Below are 19,873 nucleotides of genomic sequence, written 5' to 3'. Positions count from 1 at the left end.
GGAGTGCCCAGGGCTTCTGTCCAGAGCTCTCTCAGGCTGGGATAATGGCATCCTCACCCCTCGCAGGAATACCTTCCTCTACCTGAGCTCAATCCTCAGCAATCTCGGTCTCTTGATGGACGACCACCTTGGTCACTGACATGTCTGGGTGCTGTTCCTTCGCCTCCTTGATGGCTTGTACAAGGACCTACAAAAGACAGAAACAAAGCCCATCAGGCAAAAAGCAGCCTGGCTGGTGAAGGCAGGCAGGGATCATAGGGCATCAATCGCATTTCTCTGATACCCTGACAAATCCAGTCCTGTCTGCAGAACCACGGCAGCATTCAGGGTAAGCCAAGCTGATAGATAATTACCTTGCCCACTCTGTGCTATACAGGCAGGCTCCCTGACTGCTAACAGAGACAGGGAAGGTTAGAACTGTCTTCAAGGAATCGGAGAGGGACTTCAGGGGTGACAGCTGCACCTACCTGGGTGGGTTTGAGAGGATTCACTCAAGAAGTGAATCCACAGGACAAAACAAAATCTGTGTTCCACACAGGGTAACCAGGATGTTCAGGACAGAAAAGAAAGTAAAGAAGCATGCTACAGGCCGGGCGCTGTGGCTCACGCCTGTAATCCTAGCTCTTGGGAGGCCAAGGCGGGCGGATTGCTCAAGGTCAGGAGTTCAAAACCAGCCTGAGCGAGACCCCGTCTCTACTATAAATAGAAAGAAATTAATTGGCCAACTGATATATATATAAAAAATTAGCCAGGCATGGTGGCGCATGCCTGTAGTCCCAGCTACTTGGGAGGCTGAGACAGAAGGATCGCTTGAGCCCAGGAGTTTGAGGTTGCTGTGAGCTAGGCTGACGCCACGGCACTCACTCTAGCCTGGGCAACAAAGCAAGACTCTGTCTCAAAAAAAAAAAAAAAAAAAAAAAAAAAAGAAGCATGCTACAAAAAGGAGGGGATGTCTTTGGCTAAAGTAAAAGAAAGGAAGGAAGAGGGGGAAGTCCTATCACATGCCATGTGCTAGCCTAAGCACAGTACTTATTATTATTATTTTTTTTTAGTATTTTGATTATAATTTATTAAAACATAAATATCAAATACAAGATAACCTTTGATATTTCCTTGATTCAGACTTTGTTATTACTTCTAATCATGCCTTTCCTTATTCATTAGTAGCTCATTTATTCCCTTATGCCACCTCACCTTAAAAAGTTCTTAAGAATTTTTGCTATAAGTCCTATAAGTGCAGCAAGGCATTTGAGTGGACCATTGTTTCCCTTCTACAAACTCTAGAGTAAGAATAAGTAGTGGGAATAGTTAGGATTACATAGGTGCATTTTTGTAATTAGAAGGTGAGCAGCTGTTAAACTCAATGTCTTAAAGAATTTTATTTTTTTAACGTCAATGATTTATTTTATTTCAACATACAGTACTTATTTAATCTTTACAACTCCATGAACTAGGACAGTATCATTATTTCCATTTGATAGATAAGGAAACTGAAGTTCAGTGGTTAAATAAAGTGCTTATTATTTCACAGCTAGTAAGTCATGCAATAGTGTTTCTAACTCAAGTCTAGCAGACTTTCCTCTTTATCACATTGTTTTTTTTAATTTCAGACAGGGCCCCTGTTTGAGCAGCTGGAGGAGTTTTGATTATTGCAGAAAAGCTAAAAAGAGCAGAGGGAAAGTCAAAGGAAAGCAATGATACAACTCCCCTTGGGCTGTGAGTCTCCGAGCCTATAGGCCCCCCCAGCAAAAAGGACCCCATCTAGAACTGACCAGCTGACTGCTCACCCTAGCTCTTAAGAACCATCACTAGGGGAGGAGGGGATGGGTATATACAAACACAATGAGTGAGATGTGCAACGTTTGGGAGATGGTCACGCTTGAAGCTCTGACTCGAGGGGAGAGGGGGGTCATGGGCAATATACATAACCTTAACATTTGTACCCCCATAATATGCTGAAATAAATAAATAAATAAATAAAAAGAAACATCACTAGGAGGGACAAGGGAAGAAGGAAAATTCCTCTTCTGTTCTCTTGCTTCCATGCAAGGCATTCTTGGAACTGCCACCTCTATGGGCCCTGTTTATCCTCCCAGATTCTGTCTGTCAGCCCATCTGCTTATACTTCAGGCCCAGCTCAAGGCCCCCCCCTTACACCCCCCCCCTTGGTGACTCTCTATGAAAGCCTACACCACACAGCTTCTCCTTCATGGTATTTTTTTTTTTTTTTTGAGACAGAGTCTCGCCCTGTCGCTTGGGCTAGAGTGCAGTAGCTGGAGTGACGTTATCCTAGCTCACTGCAACCTCAAACTCTCGGGCTCAAGCAATCTTCCTGCCTCAGCCTCCTGAGTAGCTGGGACTATAGGTGTGCACCACCAGATCTGGCTAATTTTTTCTATTTTTAGTAGAGACAGGGTCTCACTCTTGCTCAGGTTGGTCTTGAACTCCTGAGCTCAAAGAATCCTTCTGCCTCGGCCCCCCCAGAGTGTTGGCATTACAGGCCTGAGGCACCGCACCAGGGCCACAGTCCTTCTTAAAGTACCTCTCTCCCCAGGCAGAGTTCACCATATCTTATCCCTTCCATGTACTTTCAGTACCTAGAAAAACTGAAGGACACTGGAGAATCTCTCTGAGCTATCAAGTGTGTTTGTCCTTTTGTCACAACAACCTAGGAAGAAACCTGTAACCATCTTTATTTTACAGATGGTAAAACTGGAGTTCAGAGAAGTCATATACGTTGCTCAAGGGCACACAACCTGCAAGTCGCAGAGTCAGGATTTGACTCAAGTCTGTCTCACTCCAAACACCAAACCCCTTCCATGCCACTGCTTTTGCTATCTAGTGCAAATGGAGTACACAACAGAGGCTCAGATCATTCCAGACTGGGCAGGTGGCTGCAGGCTCATAATGCAGCAGGACCCACTGAACTTGGCAAACAGGCTGTGAGGTTTGAGCCCCACTTGGGCTTTGCGGTCTTGTTTCTGGGACCCTGAACCCAGTATTCTCAGCTGTTAAGTCTTAACCCTGATACCAAGGGAACTAACTGACAGCACTGCAGCTCAGTTTTTCTTTTTTAAAAGACATTCAGCATAGCAGCATAAAGGCCACAGAATTATTGCTCTAGCAATCCTGTCAATGATTCCAGAAGCATTTGCATACAGTCTCTTCCACCCCCTCTTCTCTGCAGCTTCACTGTTCTAACCTCACCCAGCAGAGAATTGGGAACATTAATCCTGACCTTATTATTTGCTAATTGCTTGTAGCACACAATTAGCACCTAATTAACATAAAAACATAGAATTTTAACACTCAGAAGGGCCCAGAAATTATCTAGATCAACCCACTCTCTTTTAGGAGAGGAAAAAAATCAGAGGTAAAGTGATTTGCCCAAGGTCACACAGCAAGTTAGGGACAGATCTAGGACATAAAGCAAGTTGAAGTCTCCTAGACTTGTCCATCACAATATGCTGCCCCTTGTTGTCTCCCCAGCTATTAAGGCCTGCTGAAGTGGGGATCACACCTTCCCTTCACTTTGATATCATCTAGCACACATTTAGGCACACTATACTTCCCCAGTAACAACAGCTCCATTTACTGTTGTAAATGGCCCACCATGTACCACAGGTCACAGACCCTATATCTCACTTGATCCTCACAACAACATGCAGAGGAAGACACTATCATCCCCTTGTTATGGGTAAGGAAATGGAGGCCCACAGAGTTAAGAGCTAGAATAATAGTAAGACTCAGCATTTGAACTCAAGTGAATCCAATGCCCATGTTCTTTCCATTACACTTTCTGGCTTCCTCAGTCTGGGCCCCCAACCCACAGGCCTCAGTATTTCCATTCCCTTTGTCCTTCTCTCAAGTAAGAGCTGGAGTGGCCGAAGAGGTGTTCTGGAGATGAAGATGGCAGAAGTATCCTTTGCAAGCTCTTGTATCCGTCAGTCTTCCTGTCCAGGGACCCCTCTTACACCCACAATCTCCTCAGCATTCCCACCTGGTCATGGTCAATATTGGCATCTCCTGTGATCACAATTCTCTTCTCAATCCGAGTCTCTGAAATCCCACCTTTTACAGTCTGGAACCAAAGAGTAGCAGTCATATGAGATCAGCAATATAACAAAAAAGAAAAAAAAAACAGCAAAGATTATTCTGAAAGCTCCACTCCAAACTTTAACTTGCTGCTGGGTACTGAATAGGACGGCTTTCTTACCCACGTGTCCAAAATCTTGGCTAGACATAAAACTCCTTTGGATTGTTAAAGTCTTTACAAAGTTAAACAGAAAGTCACAGTTCTCTATTTATTTACTTTCTCTTTTTCCTTCCTCCCACCACCACAAAAATTCAACAAGTAAACAAAACAGGTGTTTCCCTGCTTGTCTCCTATATATTTTTATTTGATCATTTTCAGGACAAAAAAATCAGAAGACTATGAATAAATATGTCACATAGCTTGAAATTGGGCTCTTGTATTTTAAAGCATTTTTCATATTATTGATGTCAAAAGATTCTCAAATAATCTCCAGAGGGTGGGTAGGTTTCCCTTCCTTACAGAAGAGGAAAACCAAGATCTAGACACATTAAGTAGCTGGCTTTCAGTCATCTGTATGTTGATGACAGAGCTTGGTCAAGAACCTAGATTTCTTACCTATAACAAAAAAATGGATTTTCCTCTCATGCTACAGCAAACATGGATTGCCTCTGATTTTCTGAGGGTAGTTCCAATATTAGATATTTAATCCCTTGTGCTTCCCATAAACCATACTCTAATTCTATTTCAGCATCCAAACTATAGTTCCCATGGCCTCACCCTGGACATGACATAAAAATTCTCTGTCAGACCCAGAGTTCTGATTTTTTGGCTTGGAAGATATAGTTGCATAATAACAACCACAATACTTACCCTTAAGCTGACTTTTTAAATTTACTGTCACAGCCAGATAGGGGACTCACTGGCCAGAGAGACAGGCAGATGTGTAGAGAGAAGAACCACACATGACTTTATGAGACTATGAGGTAGGCAGGGATACTTTCAGGCTCTCCCTGGGTTTACTGCTGGGGAAAGCAGCAAGGATTTTCCATCTGGGACTCAGCTTAATTTCGTTTAGTAGAGACGGCAGCTGAAAACCTTTATTTATGGACTGGGGTACCTCTTGCAGAGAGGTGGCAGCAAGCACAACATGCCACTGGATTCCATAAGGAGGTTCTAGCTGGTCTGTTACCTTGGTAATCTGAGTTGTGGTGGTGCTGCTTGTGGTCTCAGATGTGATGGTCTGAGCTGTCAGCAAAACGCCTGGGTCCAAGTCCCCATTGCTGTCGTCAGTCTGCAGAAGAAAGCACAGCTTGTCATCATGCCCCTCAGGAAGCCTTGTGGGCAAATGTTGCAGGCTGCAGGTTGCTCTTCAGCTGTACATTCTGATGCAAAAATCTCATTCCCTTATGGTGACCTCTTAATAAATAAATCCTGGAAACGTAGCTCCTTCTAAATAAGTTGGATGGCTAGTTTCCTTAGTATTAGGTCAGTGACAAAAGACAGGTCGGAAAGAGGCAGGAGTATAGCCACAGGTTCAATAAGAATGACAATAGCTACACACATGTGCAGCATTTTATAGTTCACAAATGCTTTCAAAACATTACTGATGTTCATACCAGCCCTATGAAAGGGCAGAGATTTATTAGCACCCCTGTTAAGAAAACACAGGCTCAGAAATGTGAATGATTAGCTCAAGGACTCAAAACTAGTAAATAGCAGTTGCACTTTCTATGATCTGTCGTTTACACACCACCCACAAAAGGAAAGGTGTAAACTCTTGGTTGCTAAGGTATGGGTAGGCTCTGAATCAAAAGGCAGAATTTTCTAGAAAGAACTGGATAAGGTCCTTACTGGGGTTGAAGGGGCTAAGGAATCTCAGGATATCTTCTTTAAAGGTTGACAAAAGACACTGGAGCAAATGAGGTAGAAATATGTTCTTTTAAGGGAAAGGGGGAGGAAATATGCAAAATGTCTTAATGATATTTTTGACAACAGAACTATTATTGAAAGGGGTCCTACTTGGGAGGGGTTTTAAAGTATTGGGAGGGGTTTTAAAGTATTTAAAATGCCAGACCACCCAACTAATCTATACAGAGAACAAGGGCTAAGGCTACTTGTTTCTCCAGAGCTCACTATATCATGACCAAAACAACATATTCTGACCATGCTGAGAAACACCATTAGCAAAAAGGAAGAGAGATGGTTCGCAGGGGCCAAACTCAGCCTGGCGAACAGCTGTCAGTAACCCATTTGGGCTATTAGTATACTTAGAATTGCTGACAGCCCCACCACCAAGACGGAAACAAACTGGACTAGGAGGATGGAGTCTGCGTATTGCAACATGCTTTTCAGGTAACAATGACCTATTTTTTTTTTTTTTTTTTTTTTTTTTTTTTTTTGAGACAGAGTTTCGCTTTGTTGCCCAGGCTAGAGTGAGTGCCGTGGCGTCAGCCTAGCTCACAGCAACCTCAAACTCCTGGGCTCGAGTGATCCTTCTGCCTCAGCCTCCCGGGTAGCTGGGACTACAGGCATGCGCCACCATGCCCGGCTAATTTTTTATATATATATATCAGTTGGCCAATTAATTTCTTTCTATTTATAGTAGAGACGGGGTCTCGCTCTTGCTCAGGCTGGTTTTGAACTCCTGACCTTGAGCAATCCGCCCGCCTCGGCCTCCCAAGAGCTAGGATTACAGGCGTGAGCCACAGCGCCCGGCCAACAATGACCTATTATACAATATCTGTACACTGTCTCAGATGGACATTCAGAGAATTGCAATATTTTCATACAAAACTCTTCAGCAAAAATGTGTTAGGTTACTAATATCTTTCTCTGCCTCTTTATGTAAAGTCATTTGTATTATAAACAGAGGCCTCCAATATTTTTATGAACAGGAACACATTTCACTGAACCAAAACTGTGAGCTATTAGGGGGCAGGGCAGAAGGAGGAGAAGAGTAGTATTAGGAAGGAACAGAGTCCTTGGCTGGGTTCCCTACCAGGTAGGAATCTGGACAAAACCAAAGAGAGGGAACATGATTGTGCTACTTAAGTCTTGTACACATGCTGCCATCATACCAGGTATATTATTAGCTAGTTCACTAAAATTTCCTTCAGCCAATACCACTTATCTACCTTAGATTCAGACTCAAAACTAATATTTATTGCACTTCTATGTGCCAAGCACAAAATTCAACTGTTACCTCAATTATGCCTCTCAATATCTGAGGTAGGTCCTTATTATTATACTCACTGTACAGTTAAGAAATCCAGATAGGTTAAATAATTTGTTCAAAGTTCTGTAGCTAATAGGTGTTTGAACTAGGACTTAGGGCAAGAAATGTCTTGTTTGAAGACTGGGGTTTAGATCCCAGCTCAGTAATCTGTGGGAACTTGGGCAAGTCATTCTGACTTCTCTGAGCTTTAGTTTTCTCATTTATAAAAGGCAAAACGGTAATATGTGCTCTGCCTATACTGTAGCACTATCTTGAAGATAAAAAGAAACTATAAAAATAAAAGTACTTTATAAATTGTTATAAGAATGTAAGTTTGGGGCCGGGCGAGGTGGCTCATGCCTGTAATCCTAGCACTCTGGGAGGCTGAGGCAGGAGGATTGCTCAAGGTCAGGAGTTCGAAACCAGCCTGAGCAAGAGCGAGACTCTGTCTCTACTAAAAAAGAAAGAAATTAATTGGCCAACATATATATATATATAAAAAATTAGCCGGCACGGTGGCGCATGCCTGTAGTCCCAGCTACTTGGGAGGCTGAGGCAGAAGGATCGCTTGAGCCCAGGAGTTTGAGGTTGCTGTGAGCTAGGCTGATGCTGCAGCATTCACTCTAGCCTGGGCAACAAAGCGAGACTCTGTCTCAGAAAAAAAAAAGAATGTAAGTTTGGGGAGGCCGAGGCGGTCGGATTGTTTGAACTTAGGAGTTTGAGATCAGCCTGAGCAAGAGCAAGACCCTGTCTCTACTAAAAAAATAGAAAGAAATTAGCTAGACAACTAAAAATATATAGAAAAAAATCAGCCGGGCATGGTGGCGCATGCCTGTAGTCCCAGCTACTTGGGAGGCTGAGGCAGGAGGATCGCTTGAGCCCAGGAGTTTGAGGTTGCTGTGAGCTAGGCTGACTCCATGGCACTCACTCTAGCCTGGGCAACATTGTGAGATTCTGTCTCAAAAGAAAAAAAAGAATTTAAGTTTGCATGCCAAGAGGGCTAAACTGTTCTGAAGGGCTCCTTCTCTATAAACCTGTGTCTATCTTTCTCCGCCTCCCATGCACTCCCTCTACTCTCCTTTCTGTCTCTGAAGAAAGTGGAAGATGGAAGAGAGACTGCTATGGTTTCCTACTTAGACTCTTCCCTCATGGGGCCTCTTTTCTTTAATCCTCTAACCAATGTTTCCTCAAAATGGTACTGTGACTTTGAAGTTGCTTACAAAGTTAAACATCCACTTATCCTATGACCCAGCAATCGCACTCATAGGTATTTACCCCAAACAAGTGAAATATTCACAAAAAGATTTGTACACAAATGTTCATAGCAGCTTTATTAATATTTTCCCTAAACTGGAATTAATCCAATTGTTCATCAACAAATGAAAAGATAAACAAATTGTGGTATATTCATACAATGGAATGCTATTCTGTAATGAAAAGGAGTGAATTACTGATTCACATAATATGGGTGAATCTAAAAAACATGTTCATAGAAGTTGGCATCCAATGGGCAAATTTCAAATAATAAAATAAAGTAAAAAAAAATAAAATAAAAATAAAAAACATGTTCAGAAAGAAGCCAGACACAAAAGTATACTACTGTATTCTTCCATTTACATGAAGTCCAAAACCAGGCAAAACTAAGCTATAGTGATGGAAATCAGAGCAGTGGCTGCCTAGAGGGGTAGAAACCAAATGCAGGCTATGAAAGAAGTTTCAGGAATAATGGAAATGTTCTGTATCCTAATTGTGTCTTGGTTACACAGGTGTAGACATTTGTCAAAGTCAATCAAATTGAACACTTAAATTTGTGCATTTCCCTGTATGTAAACTTTACTTCAAACATAACACACACACAAATAAAAAACCCCTACTCTATAGGTGGAGTGGAGTTCATATCCTATAATCCCAGGGCTTTAGGAGGCTGAGGCAGGAGGATTGCTTGAGGCCAGGAGTTTGAGACCAGCCTGGGCAACACAGGGAGACAAAATATTTTTTAAAAAATTATTTGAGGCTGGGCGCAGTGGCTCAATCCTAACACTCTGGGAGGCCGAAGTGGGTGGATCACTCAAGGTCAAGAGTTCAAGACTAGCCTGAGCAAGAGCAAGACCCCATCTCTACTATAAATAGAAAAAAATTAACTGGCCAACTAAAAAATATATATATATAAAATTAGCTGGGCATGGTGGCACATGCCTATAGTCCCAGCTACCTGGAAGGCTGAGGCAGAAGGATTGCTTGAGCCCAGGAGTTTGAGGTTGCTGTGAGCTAGGCTGACGCCATGGCACTCTAGCCCAGGCAACAGAGTGAGACTCTGTCTCAAAAAAAAAAAAAGTAAATAAATTATTTGAGCATGGTAACACGTGTTTGTAGTCCTAGGAGAGTGAGGGGGGAGAATTGCTTGAGCCCAGGAGTTCAAGGCTGCAGTGAACTATCATCACACCACTGAACTCTAGCCTAGGTGGCAGAATGAGACCTTGTCTCTAAAAAAAGAATAGAAATAAACTCTCCTGTGGCCCCCCATCTCCTCTCACCATGTTTCCCAAAGTGCGGGGATTGTGAATGAATAAAAAACTGGTACTTGGGCTTACTTGTCAGGTAATATAATAAAAACAAAAGCACAAACAGTTCTAGTAAATAAATAAATAATCACAAATAAATGTCTAGTGCTTATTCTTATTATGTGCCAGGTACTTTGGAAACATTTTATGTACATAAATCACTTATTCGTCACAAGAACCCTATGAGGTAGAAATATATAGCCATGTTTTACAAATGAGGGAACTGAGGCACAGAACCATTTAGTAACTTGACTGCACACTAGTAGGTTATGGAGCAAGTATGAGCCCGGGAAATCTGACTCTAAAGTCAACACTCTTCCCCACCATCTAGCGTCAATAATAAAAAGCAATTTGTATTTTGGCTGTCTTACGCCTGGCTAAAATGAAATAAAGACAGATGTTTAACAATGTAACACAGTAATAGCTACCATGTGCCAGACAAATACTATCCTTATTTCAATAACTCTATAAAAATATTTTTCAGAAGAAAAAACTTATGCTCAAAGAGGTTAAGTAACTTGCCTAAGGTCACAAAACTAGCAAGGGTTGTAATTAAGATCCAAGTCTAACTCCAAAGCCTGTATGCTTTGTCTAGCACATCATGCTGCCTTTTTGTTTCTCTTACATGTTAGGATATTTTTAAATCACTGCTTCATTTTCCCATTTTTGTAGGGGTCACACACAAACCACATGGGCTTCTCTGGGCAGTGTGGCTCTAACTTTTCTCCCTTGTTTTTTTTTTTTTTTTGAGACAGAGTTTGACTTTGTGCCCAGGCTAGAGTGAGTGCCATGGCATCAGCCTAGCTCACAGCAACCTCAAACTCCTGGGCTCAAGCGATCCTCTTGCCTCAGCCTCCTAAGTAGGTGGGACTACAGGCATGCGCCACCATGCCCAGCTAATTTTTTGTATATATATTTTTAGTTGGCCAATTAATTTCTTTCTATTTTTAGTAGAGGCGGGGTCTCGTTCAGGCTGGTTTCGAACTCCTGACCTCGAGCAATCCACCCACCTCGGCCTCCCAGAGTGCTAGGATTACAGGCATGAGCCACCGCACCCAGCCTTTTCTCCTTTTTTTTGAGACAGAGTCTTGCTCTGTTGCTCCGGCTAGAGTGCTGGGGCATCAGTCTAGCTCACAGCAACCTCAAACTCCTGGGCTCAAGCGATCCTCCTGCTTTAGCCTTCCAAGTAGCAGGGACTACAGGCATGCGCCACTGGGCCGGGCTAATTTTTTCTATTTTTAGTAGAGACAGGGGTCTCATTCTTGCTCAAGCTGGTCTTGAACTCCTGAGCTCAAGCAATCCTCCCGCCTTGACCTCCCAGGGTGCTAGGATTACAGGTGTGAGCCATGGTGCCCAGCTGGCTTTAACTTTTAAAACAATTTATTCTGAACCATTAAAAAAATTTTTTTTTGAAAAGTTTCTGTTCATGTCCTTTGCCCACTTTTTCAGAGGGTTGTTTGGTTTTTTTCTTGCTGATTTTCTGAGTTCTATCTAGATTCTAGTTATTAGCCCTTTATCAGATGTGCACCATTGGTATTAACTGATCAACACTTATGTGCACATATAGTAGTAACATTCATCGGGTGTCGGGCAGGTAGGAGGGGGCAGGAAGGGATGGGTATATTCACATCTAATGGATGCAGTGCACACTATCTAGGGGATGGACATGCTTGAAGAGTGAAGCTCTGATTCAGGTGGGGCAAAGGCAATATATGTAAACTAAACATCTGTACCCCCGTAATATGCTGAAATAAAAATAAATTTAAAAAATTGTTTTTGATATGTCTATGCTGTAAAATTCAAAAACTTCAAAATGTTGTATAGTGAAAAGTCATTCTTATTCCCACTCCTGACCAAAATCTCACAGTCCCAGTTCCCTTCATTAGAGGCCACTGTACTTCTTGTTGTTGGGAGTACCCAGTCAGAGATAGTGTATAGATATATAAGCCTATGCATACACAGCTCTCACACACACTGCTGTTTATGTATCCCCTTTCCCTTCCATAAACAGTAGCATATTATTCACCTAATAGTGAACCATAATAGTTCACTTACCAATTTATCACATACATTGTTCCCATTAGAAGCTTTTTTTAATAGTCATATAGAATTACCTTAATTGGATGTACCATAATTTATTTAACCAGCTCCCTACTGATGGACATTTAGGTTGTTTCCATGGTAATGACAACTTAAAGGGATTCCCACCCATATGCAAGTAATTCTTTCCTACATCCTCTGCTAACAGTGTGCACAATCTTAAAATTTCCTATTTCTTTATTTTCCAGTCCCCTTCACTACAAAGTACTACTCACTCATTTCTCTCTCTTGACTGACATATCTCTTTCTTTTTATTTCCTCAGGGTATACTGCAGTTCTGGAGAAGAATCTCCCCAGACCTGCCCCGATCATATTTCTGTCTCTAGGCCTCCCCCTACTTTAATATATTCAATAAACAGTTTTAGGAATCATCTTCCAAAATCATTGCTTTATTTCATTTAAAAAATTTATTTATTTATTTTTAGAGATGAGTTCTCACTATGTTGCCTAGACAGGAATGCAGCGGCTATTCACAGGTGCAATCACAGCTCATTGCAGCCTCCAACTCCTGGGCTCAAGCCAAGCAATCCTCCTGCTTCAGCCTCCTGAGTAGCTGGGACTATAGGTGCGTGCTACCACAGCAGATTAATCTTTTTTTTTTTTTTTTGAGACAGAGTCTCGCTTTGTTGCCCAAGCTAGAGTGAGTGCCGTGGTGTCAGCCTAGCTCACAGCAACCTCAAACTCCTGGGCTCAAGCAATCCTACTGCCTCAGCCTCCCGAGTAGCTGGGACTACAGGCATGTACCACCATTCCCGGCTAAGTTTTTTTTCTATATATATTAATTGGCCAATTAATTTCTTTCTAATTTCCCTGTAGAGACGGGGTCTTGCTCTTGCTCAGGCTGGTTTCGAACTCCTGACCTCGAGCAATCCGCCCGCCTCGGCCTCCCAGAGTGCTAGGATTACAGGCGTGAGCCACTGCGCCTGGCCTCCAGACTAACCTTTTAAAAATTTATGTAGAGACAGGGGTCTCGCTATGTTACCTAGGGTAGCCTAGAGCTCCTGGCCTTAAGCAATCTTCCCAGCTTGGCCTCCCAAAGTGCTAGGATTACAGGCATGAGCCACTGCATCCAGCCACAAAGCACGTGCTTTTTAACTGCCAATGTACACTGTTTCCTAAATGGAGATAACATCATCTACCTCATGGTGATGTGAAGATTAACTGAAAGGAGTTATGTGAAAGCACCCAGCCCAAGCTTCACATGGCTGCCTCCTTCCCATCATTCAGGCCTTAGCCAAAATGTTACCTCCTCACGGAGGAAATCCCTGACTATCCTAGCCCCAAAGTAGCAACCTTTCATTAATGCCATATTGTCTAACTACCCCATTTCAGTTTCTTTAGCATTAGCACTCTCCGAAATTTATTTATACATTTATTTATGGGTTTTATTGCCTGTCTCTCCTTACTAGAATGTACGTTCCAGAGACTAGGGACTGTATCTATCTTGTACACTGCTTTGCCTTAATATGTAAATGCTCAATAAATATTTGTTGCAGGAATGAATTAACAGCTCATTTTATAGAGGAAATAGATTTTCTTAACTTTGGCTTCTGTGAATTAAAAAAATAAAAATAATTCAACATAAATCAACTCTAGCCCATTAAGATCACCAAAAATGAAAGAAATTTTACTAACAATAGATGTAAAAAAATTTCAAATACTTAAACAACACCCTGAGGTAGATATTAACATGAGCAGGGGAGATCAAGACTCTGAGTTAGTAAATGGAAGAACCAGGACCTGAACTCAGGTTTTTTGACCCCAAACTTGTGTTTTTAACCATACATTAGACTGCTTTCCCCAAGTGAATTTAGCGGATATAAGCAATCAGATCCAAGACAATTTTGCTTTTAATAGTTTGGGACATCCTTAGGTCAGTAATGTCTTCTAAAAAGAACTGCCCCAGAAAAACCTGGCATTATTTACAGCGAATAACTAGAAATGCTGTGAGGAAAGGTTATTTATTGTGTTTACTTTAGTCTTTGGCTCGGAAGAATCAAACCAGGTCCTACCTGGGCAGCCTCGTAAGTGATGGTCTTGGTCTCAGTGTGGACAATAGGAACATCCTTGGTCGGGATTTCACTTTTCCCAGCATTGGCAGTGTCTGAGATGGTGACAGTTTGAGTCTTCACCAGGGGAGGCTGTGAAGCAGTAAAGAAACAGTTATCAGAGTCCTTCTGAAGGCTGTGGAGAAGTAATCTTCTGACATTGATCTGATCAAAGTATAGCTTTAATCAAGCGAAGGGCTAGCTCAATCTCCAAAGGTGCCCAAGACTTGGACACTATTCCAAAGTAGCCCTGACAAGGCATCAAATCATGAGGGATATTAAAAAGCAGCATTAATATAATCACTTTCATAAGCTTAATGGAAAGCTATAAGATCAGAGAGTTATGATTGGTGATATAAAACATTTCAGACTGACCTTCAGAATTTGAATATAAAACTATTTGCCAAATAGCAATCACTTTTATTTGTCCTTGTGACTGTACCATTATAATTAAGAAAATCAGCCACATTTCCTCCACTAAGTACAAATGGTACATGAAACAGCAATGGCACTGGAATGCATTACCCTGGAATTCATTAACTTCTTTCAAATCAATGTCAGACATTCACTTTGGAGTTACTGAGAAGAAACAGTATTTGGAAAATTGGAAAGAAAAAAATCAGTTCTACCACCACCTGGTGATTAATCTCAGAATTTCAGAAGAATGAGCATTAGTGGAATATCAAAGGACTTTTTGTCCATCTGCTCACCTTCCCCAAGACTATAAATCACCTAAAACTACATTTGATGTGATAAGGTTAAATAGCCATTCACCTTAGCATAGGAAATTAGTGCCTATGATCCTGGAAGCCCCTGTGAGAGGAGTCAGTGGGAGTGGTGGGCTACATGATGTGGCTGCAGTATATAAATTATTATTGGGGGTCTGAGCTCTCATTTAAAAATCAGTTGCCCCTTTAATTAAGAGTATTTAAATTTTTTTATGTGATCTCAGAACACTAGAGGCTCCTCACCATAGAAGTCTCCAAAATTCACCTCCTTCCATAGCCCACACTTGAGCAAGGAAGAGATGAACATACTTATGCCAGCTTCCTAAAGACAAATTGCTGGAGTTCACTCCTAGGAGTCTCGTTAAGTTATTGGGGGAGAAAGCATTTCCAGCCATGGAACTAATTTCTCTGAATGAACTTCTCTGTAGCAATCAAAGGCTTTAATTTTACTCTGTGATTTTGAAAAAAGCAGAGTCCACTACCCTCACCACACCACTACCACTTCCTCCATGGGACAGATTCTGGCCCTCTGCCAAAGAGAGTCATTAGATCTGCATCATCAAATCAGTTACTACCTGGAAACTTCGAATGAGGGTGGGGAACTGGTTACCCACACGAGAATCAAGAAATGATCCATTTTGTTTTCCAAGTAGCTCTCCTGGTTCTTCACTATTCTCTGACTTTTTTTCACCAAGTTGCAGCTGACAGGAAGCTGGTGTTACTGAGAACTTTAAGGCACTGGCCCGTTCCTCCACTCCTATACATTCCCCATTTGGGCCTCTTGGCATCTCCTTAATATCAAGAGACACAGCTGCCCCCTGTTCCTTCTCTTCTGTCTCCTTGCTGCTTATGGAGAGGGAGCCAAAGGCAAAGCTTTGTGGCGACTTCGACCGGGTGGGAATCTGGCTCTTACTAGGAACTACTGATTGCTTGGGGCCCTCCCATTCAGAGTCTGGATTAGTAGATGGCCCCTTTGTCACGACAGCCACCTCCTCTGTGCGAATGCCATTTATACTCTACAAATGAATGAACACATACAAAAGCAAGAAGATTAGGAATAAGTGGGGAAATATAATGAACTCTGAGAATCAGTATGATTTTTAAGAAACTTCAAACATATTAATACTAATATAAACCAAGAATCTTAACTGCTAAGGTAGTTAAAGGAAGAACTGCTCTTCACTACACATAGTAGAAGCTAAAGCAATTCCAATCTCATTTTGGTCATATTTCCATAACATTGTTAATCTGAGAAATAATTTCAATGCACGTTACACAGTAATCAGCACTTTGTAATCCTATGGTCTTCCTTGTAGATCATATCCTATTCCTACTTAAAGGAGTTACTTTGCCATTTCTAAATACCTAATTTATTACTATGTACAGGATACAAGGCAATTTATGAGTCAATCAAAACATATTCTTGAGGAGCCTGATAAGGTTGAAAAATGTTTACTGTCTCCAAGCCATCTGTATCTTTACACTAGGCCCTCAGAGAGAAGCTAAAATCCAGACTAGTTGCCAGGGAGATAGAAATTGAGTACATCCAGCATAAACTTACTCCAATTATTGTCATGGCATCAAACATATCAAAAATAGTGAAATGTTTCTTTGTAAACAGAATAAAAATGACCCAGCAGCTGAGCTATATTTCTTCACAGATGCATGACACACCACCTCCAGGCTCCAAAGAAATAAATCCTGGAAACACAGAGAGTTCCCTCCTGGGCTAAATGCCTCACAATACAGGAAAAATACTTCTACAACAAGTACAGTCGGCACTCCATAGTTGTGGATTCCTCATTGTGGATTCAACCAACTATGGATCAAAGATATTCAGGCTGGGCACAGTGGCTCATACCTGTAATCCTAGCACTTTGGGAAGCAGAGGTTGCAAGATCACTTGAGGCCAAAAGTTTGAGACCAGTCTAGACAATATAGCAAGACCCTGTCTCTACAAAAAATAAAAAAATTAGCTGGATATGGTGGCATACGCCTGTAGTCCCAGCTATTTGGGAGGCTGAGGCAGGAAGATCTCTTGAGCTCTGAAGTTTGAGGCTACAGTAAGTTGTGATCTTGCCACTGCACTCCAGCCTGGGTGACAGAGTGAGACCCTCTAAATAAATAAATAAATAATCTGTACTGAATATGTACAGACTTTTTTCTTATCATTATTCTCCAAATAATATAACAACTATTTGTATAGCATTTACATTACATTAGGCATTATAAGTAATCTATAGATGATTTAAAGTAAATGGGAGGATATACATAGGTTATATGCAAATAATATGCCATTTTATATCAGGGGCTTGAGCACTCATAGATTTTGGTATCCAGAGGAGGTCCTGGAAATCAATCCTCTACAGATACCTAAGGATGACTATACAGCAAAGAGAATATCGATGAGAAGATACCATTACAGTAGATGGACCTATTCCTGAAGTTAAAAGAAAGTTGCTCTAGGTGGAAAAAAAGGAAGAAGGAATTCACACTAGTAGGAAAGGAATAAGAGTCATATGAAAAATCAATAACCTAACAGAAACCAATGTCATGGCAAGTAACATCTGCATGTGCTCACCAGAAAGCTGTAAATAAGCTATTTAGGCCTAAAATCTTGGTCAGATCATTTGGCCATATTATTAATACATACCACATAGAAACTTAATAACAGAAAGGGACTTTTAAAATAAAGTAATCCTGGAGTAAATGACACAGCTTGGACCAGCTTACACATTTTAGCACTGAAGTCATGTTATATGTATAAGAAAATCATTGCTGCTCCTTAACTTGTAAACCATCCTCCACTGTGATGTATATCAACCAGCGCTCTATTAAGGAAAGGAAAGATACCACATTCAGGAACTTCAGGCCGGCTTTATTCACAAGCCATCTTAAAACATGCAACTCAAGAGCATCTCAAACTGGCACCAGCTGACTTCAGATTAGGCAGATCCTTCATTGGCTGATTATGAATATGACTTAGGACATGAGAGATGAAATTGAGAGATCAACAACCAAGCTGTCTCTAGCTGCCAATATATCTGAGATACATGAAATATTCTTTCCAAGAGTATATATGAATTTCCTGGTATTTCAAATGACAATACTGGTTTGACTCATAGGGTTCTAAGTATCAAATACAATAACATACTGTATGTGAAAAAATTTTGTAAATTATTTTTTTAAAATAAATTTCACATTTGATTAATTGATTGAGACAGGCCCTCACTCTGTTGCCCAGGTTAGAGTTCAGTGGCATCATCGTAGCTCACAGCAACCTCAAACTCCTGGGCTCAAGCAATCCTCCTGCCTCAGCTTCCCAAGTATCTGGGACTACAGGTCCATGCCACCACACCTGGCTAATTTTTAAGAAAATTTTTTGTAGAGATAGGGTCTTACTATGTTGCTCAGGCTGGTCCCAAACTCCTGGCCTCCCAAAGCACTGGATTACAGGTGTGAGCCATCACGACTGGCCACACTTCATAAATTCTAAATTCTACCATACCAATTTATTTATCTTACTGCTTGATTCAGACGAGCCACTACAGAGTTGTCCCAAAATAGATCAACTATTAATAAACAAACAGGCTTTCTCAAATTGCTATATGCTAACCCTAGCATTGTGAATAGCATATCCAAATCTATTCATATGGAGAGGAACTTCAAGGCTTCTTCAAATAATTCTGTTATAACTGAGAAGGATAACTAATAATCAGGAAAATATCTAAGGTAATCAAGTAAGGGCCAGTTTTGTATCAGTCAGCTCAAGTGATAAGTGATCATCTGTCATCAAGAAGCTGTTTCCGGCTGGGCGTGGTGGCTCACGCCTGTAATCCTAGCACTCTAGGAGGCCGAGGCGGGCGGATTGCTCGAGGTCGGGAGTTCGAAACCAGCCTAAGCGAGACCCCGTCTCTACTAAAAATAGAAGAAATTAATTGACCAACTAAAAGTATATATACAAAAAATTAGCCGGGCATGGTGGTGCATGCCTGTAGTCCCAGCTACTTGGGAGGCTGAGGCAGGAGGATTGCTTGAGCCCAGGAGTTTGAGGTTGCTGTGAGCTAGGCTGACGCCACGGCACTCACTCTAGCCTGGGCAACAAAAGTGAGACTTTGTCTCAAAAAAAAAAAAAAAAAAAAAAAGCTGTTTCCGAATTAAACATTGCCAACACCACCTGACCCAAAGTTGCCCACTGACGAGTAAAATTGGATACATCAACCTTTTTTTTTTTTCAAAACATGTATAGAAGTGACCAAGGATAAAAGCTGTAGCCACAGTAATTTCAACCCAACAAATATTTACTGAGCAGCTAATATGTATTAGTTATTAGAAATAAAAGGAAAACTGTTAATAGTTGGGTTGGATTACCGTTTATAGCTCTCACATATGGTCAAATCATATGTGATTTGTTGGCTCTAGTTGGCTCTGTTGCCCAGCTCTCTTGGACAACATAGACAACTATTTGATGAACATCCTCCCAGGCATGTAGAATGGAACATGCCCCAAACTAAACTTATCTCTGATGCTGCCTGGGCCTCCCACCCCAACTTCCTCTGTTGTTTCTACCATATTGATAGACGGCACCATCATCTATCCAGTCTTCCAGGCCATAACCCTAAGAGTCATCTTTTTTTTTTTTTTTTTGAGACAAGAGTCTCACTTTGTTGCCCCAGGCTAGAGTGAGTGCCATGGCATCAGCCTAGCTCACAGCAACCTCAAACTCCTGGGCTCAAGCGATCCTTCTGCCCCAGCCTCCTGAGTAACTGGGACTACAGGCATGCGCAACCATGCCTGGCTAATTTTTTCTATATATATTAGTTGGTCAATTAATTTCTTTCTATTTATAGTAGAGACAGGGTCTTGCTCTTGCTCAGGTTGGTTTTGAACTCCTGAACTCAAACGATCCATCCACCTCGGCCTCCCAGAGAGCCCTAAGAGTCATCTTCAATGCCTTCCTTACACTCATCTGCCAACTCCCAGAGATTATATAATCAAGTCTTTTTTATCTACTTTACTATTTCCCATATCTGTCTGCTTGTCTCTATTCCCACATTTACTACCTTTTTTCAAGCTCTCATAATGCCTTGCTCAGATCACTATGAATGCCCTCAACGGTTATTTTTATTTTTTTTGAGACAGAGTCTCACTTTGTTGCCCCAGGCTAGAGTGAGTGCCGTGATGTC

General features: G+C 41.5%; 1 protein-coding gene across 5 annotated transcripts in view; it reads right to left on the bottom strand.

The window, feature by feature from the left end:
- The window catches only part of EPB41 (erythrocyte membrane protein band 4.1), a 204,283-nt gene that overhangs the window by 3,448 nt on the left and 180,962 nt on the right, over positions 1 to 19,873 (bottom strand). For 4 of the 5 annotated variants that reach the window (XM_075995895.1, XM_012750476.3, XM_075995880.1 and 1 more), the window contains 5 exons: positions 15,263 to 15,703; positions 13,924 to 14,052; positions 5,226 to 5,327; positions 4,001 to 4,081; positions 83 to 187 (listed from right to left, as the gene is read on the bottom strand). In XM_075995895.1, the coding sequence (XP_075852010.1) occupies positions 89 to 187; positions 4,001 to 4,081; positions 5,226 to 5,327; positions 13,924 to 14,052; positions 15,263 to 15,703 (852 nt within the window). In that variant the 3' untranslated portion in view covers positions 83 to 88. The remainder of the gene's footprint in view (positions 1 to 82; positions 188 to 4,000; positions 4,082 to 5,225; positions 5,328 to 13,923; positions 14,053 to 15,262; positions 15,704 to 19,873) is intronic. The other variant, XM_075995898.1, reaches the window with a different exon arrangement.

The sequence above is a fragment of the Microcebus murinus genome, chromosome 2 (assembly GCF_040939455.1).
Source record: "Microcebus murinus isolate Inina chromosome 2, M.murinus_Inina_mat1.0, whole genome shotgun sequence".
In the NCBI taxonomy this organism is placed as follows: domain Eukaryota; kingdom Metazoa; phylum Chordata; class Mammalia; order Primates; family Cheirogaleidae; genus Microcebus; species Microcebus murinus.
Note: the sequence above shows the minus strand (reverse complement) of the source record. Positions and strands in the feature narration are given on the sequence as shown.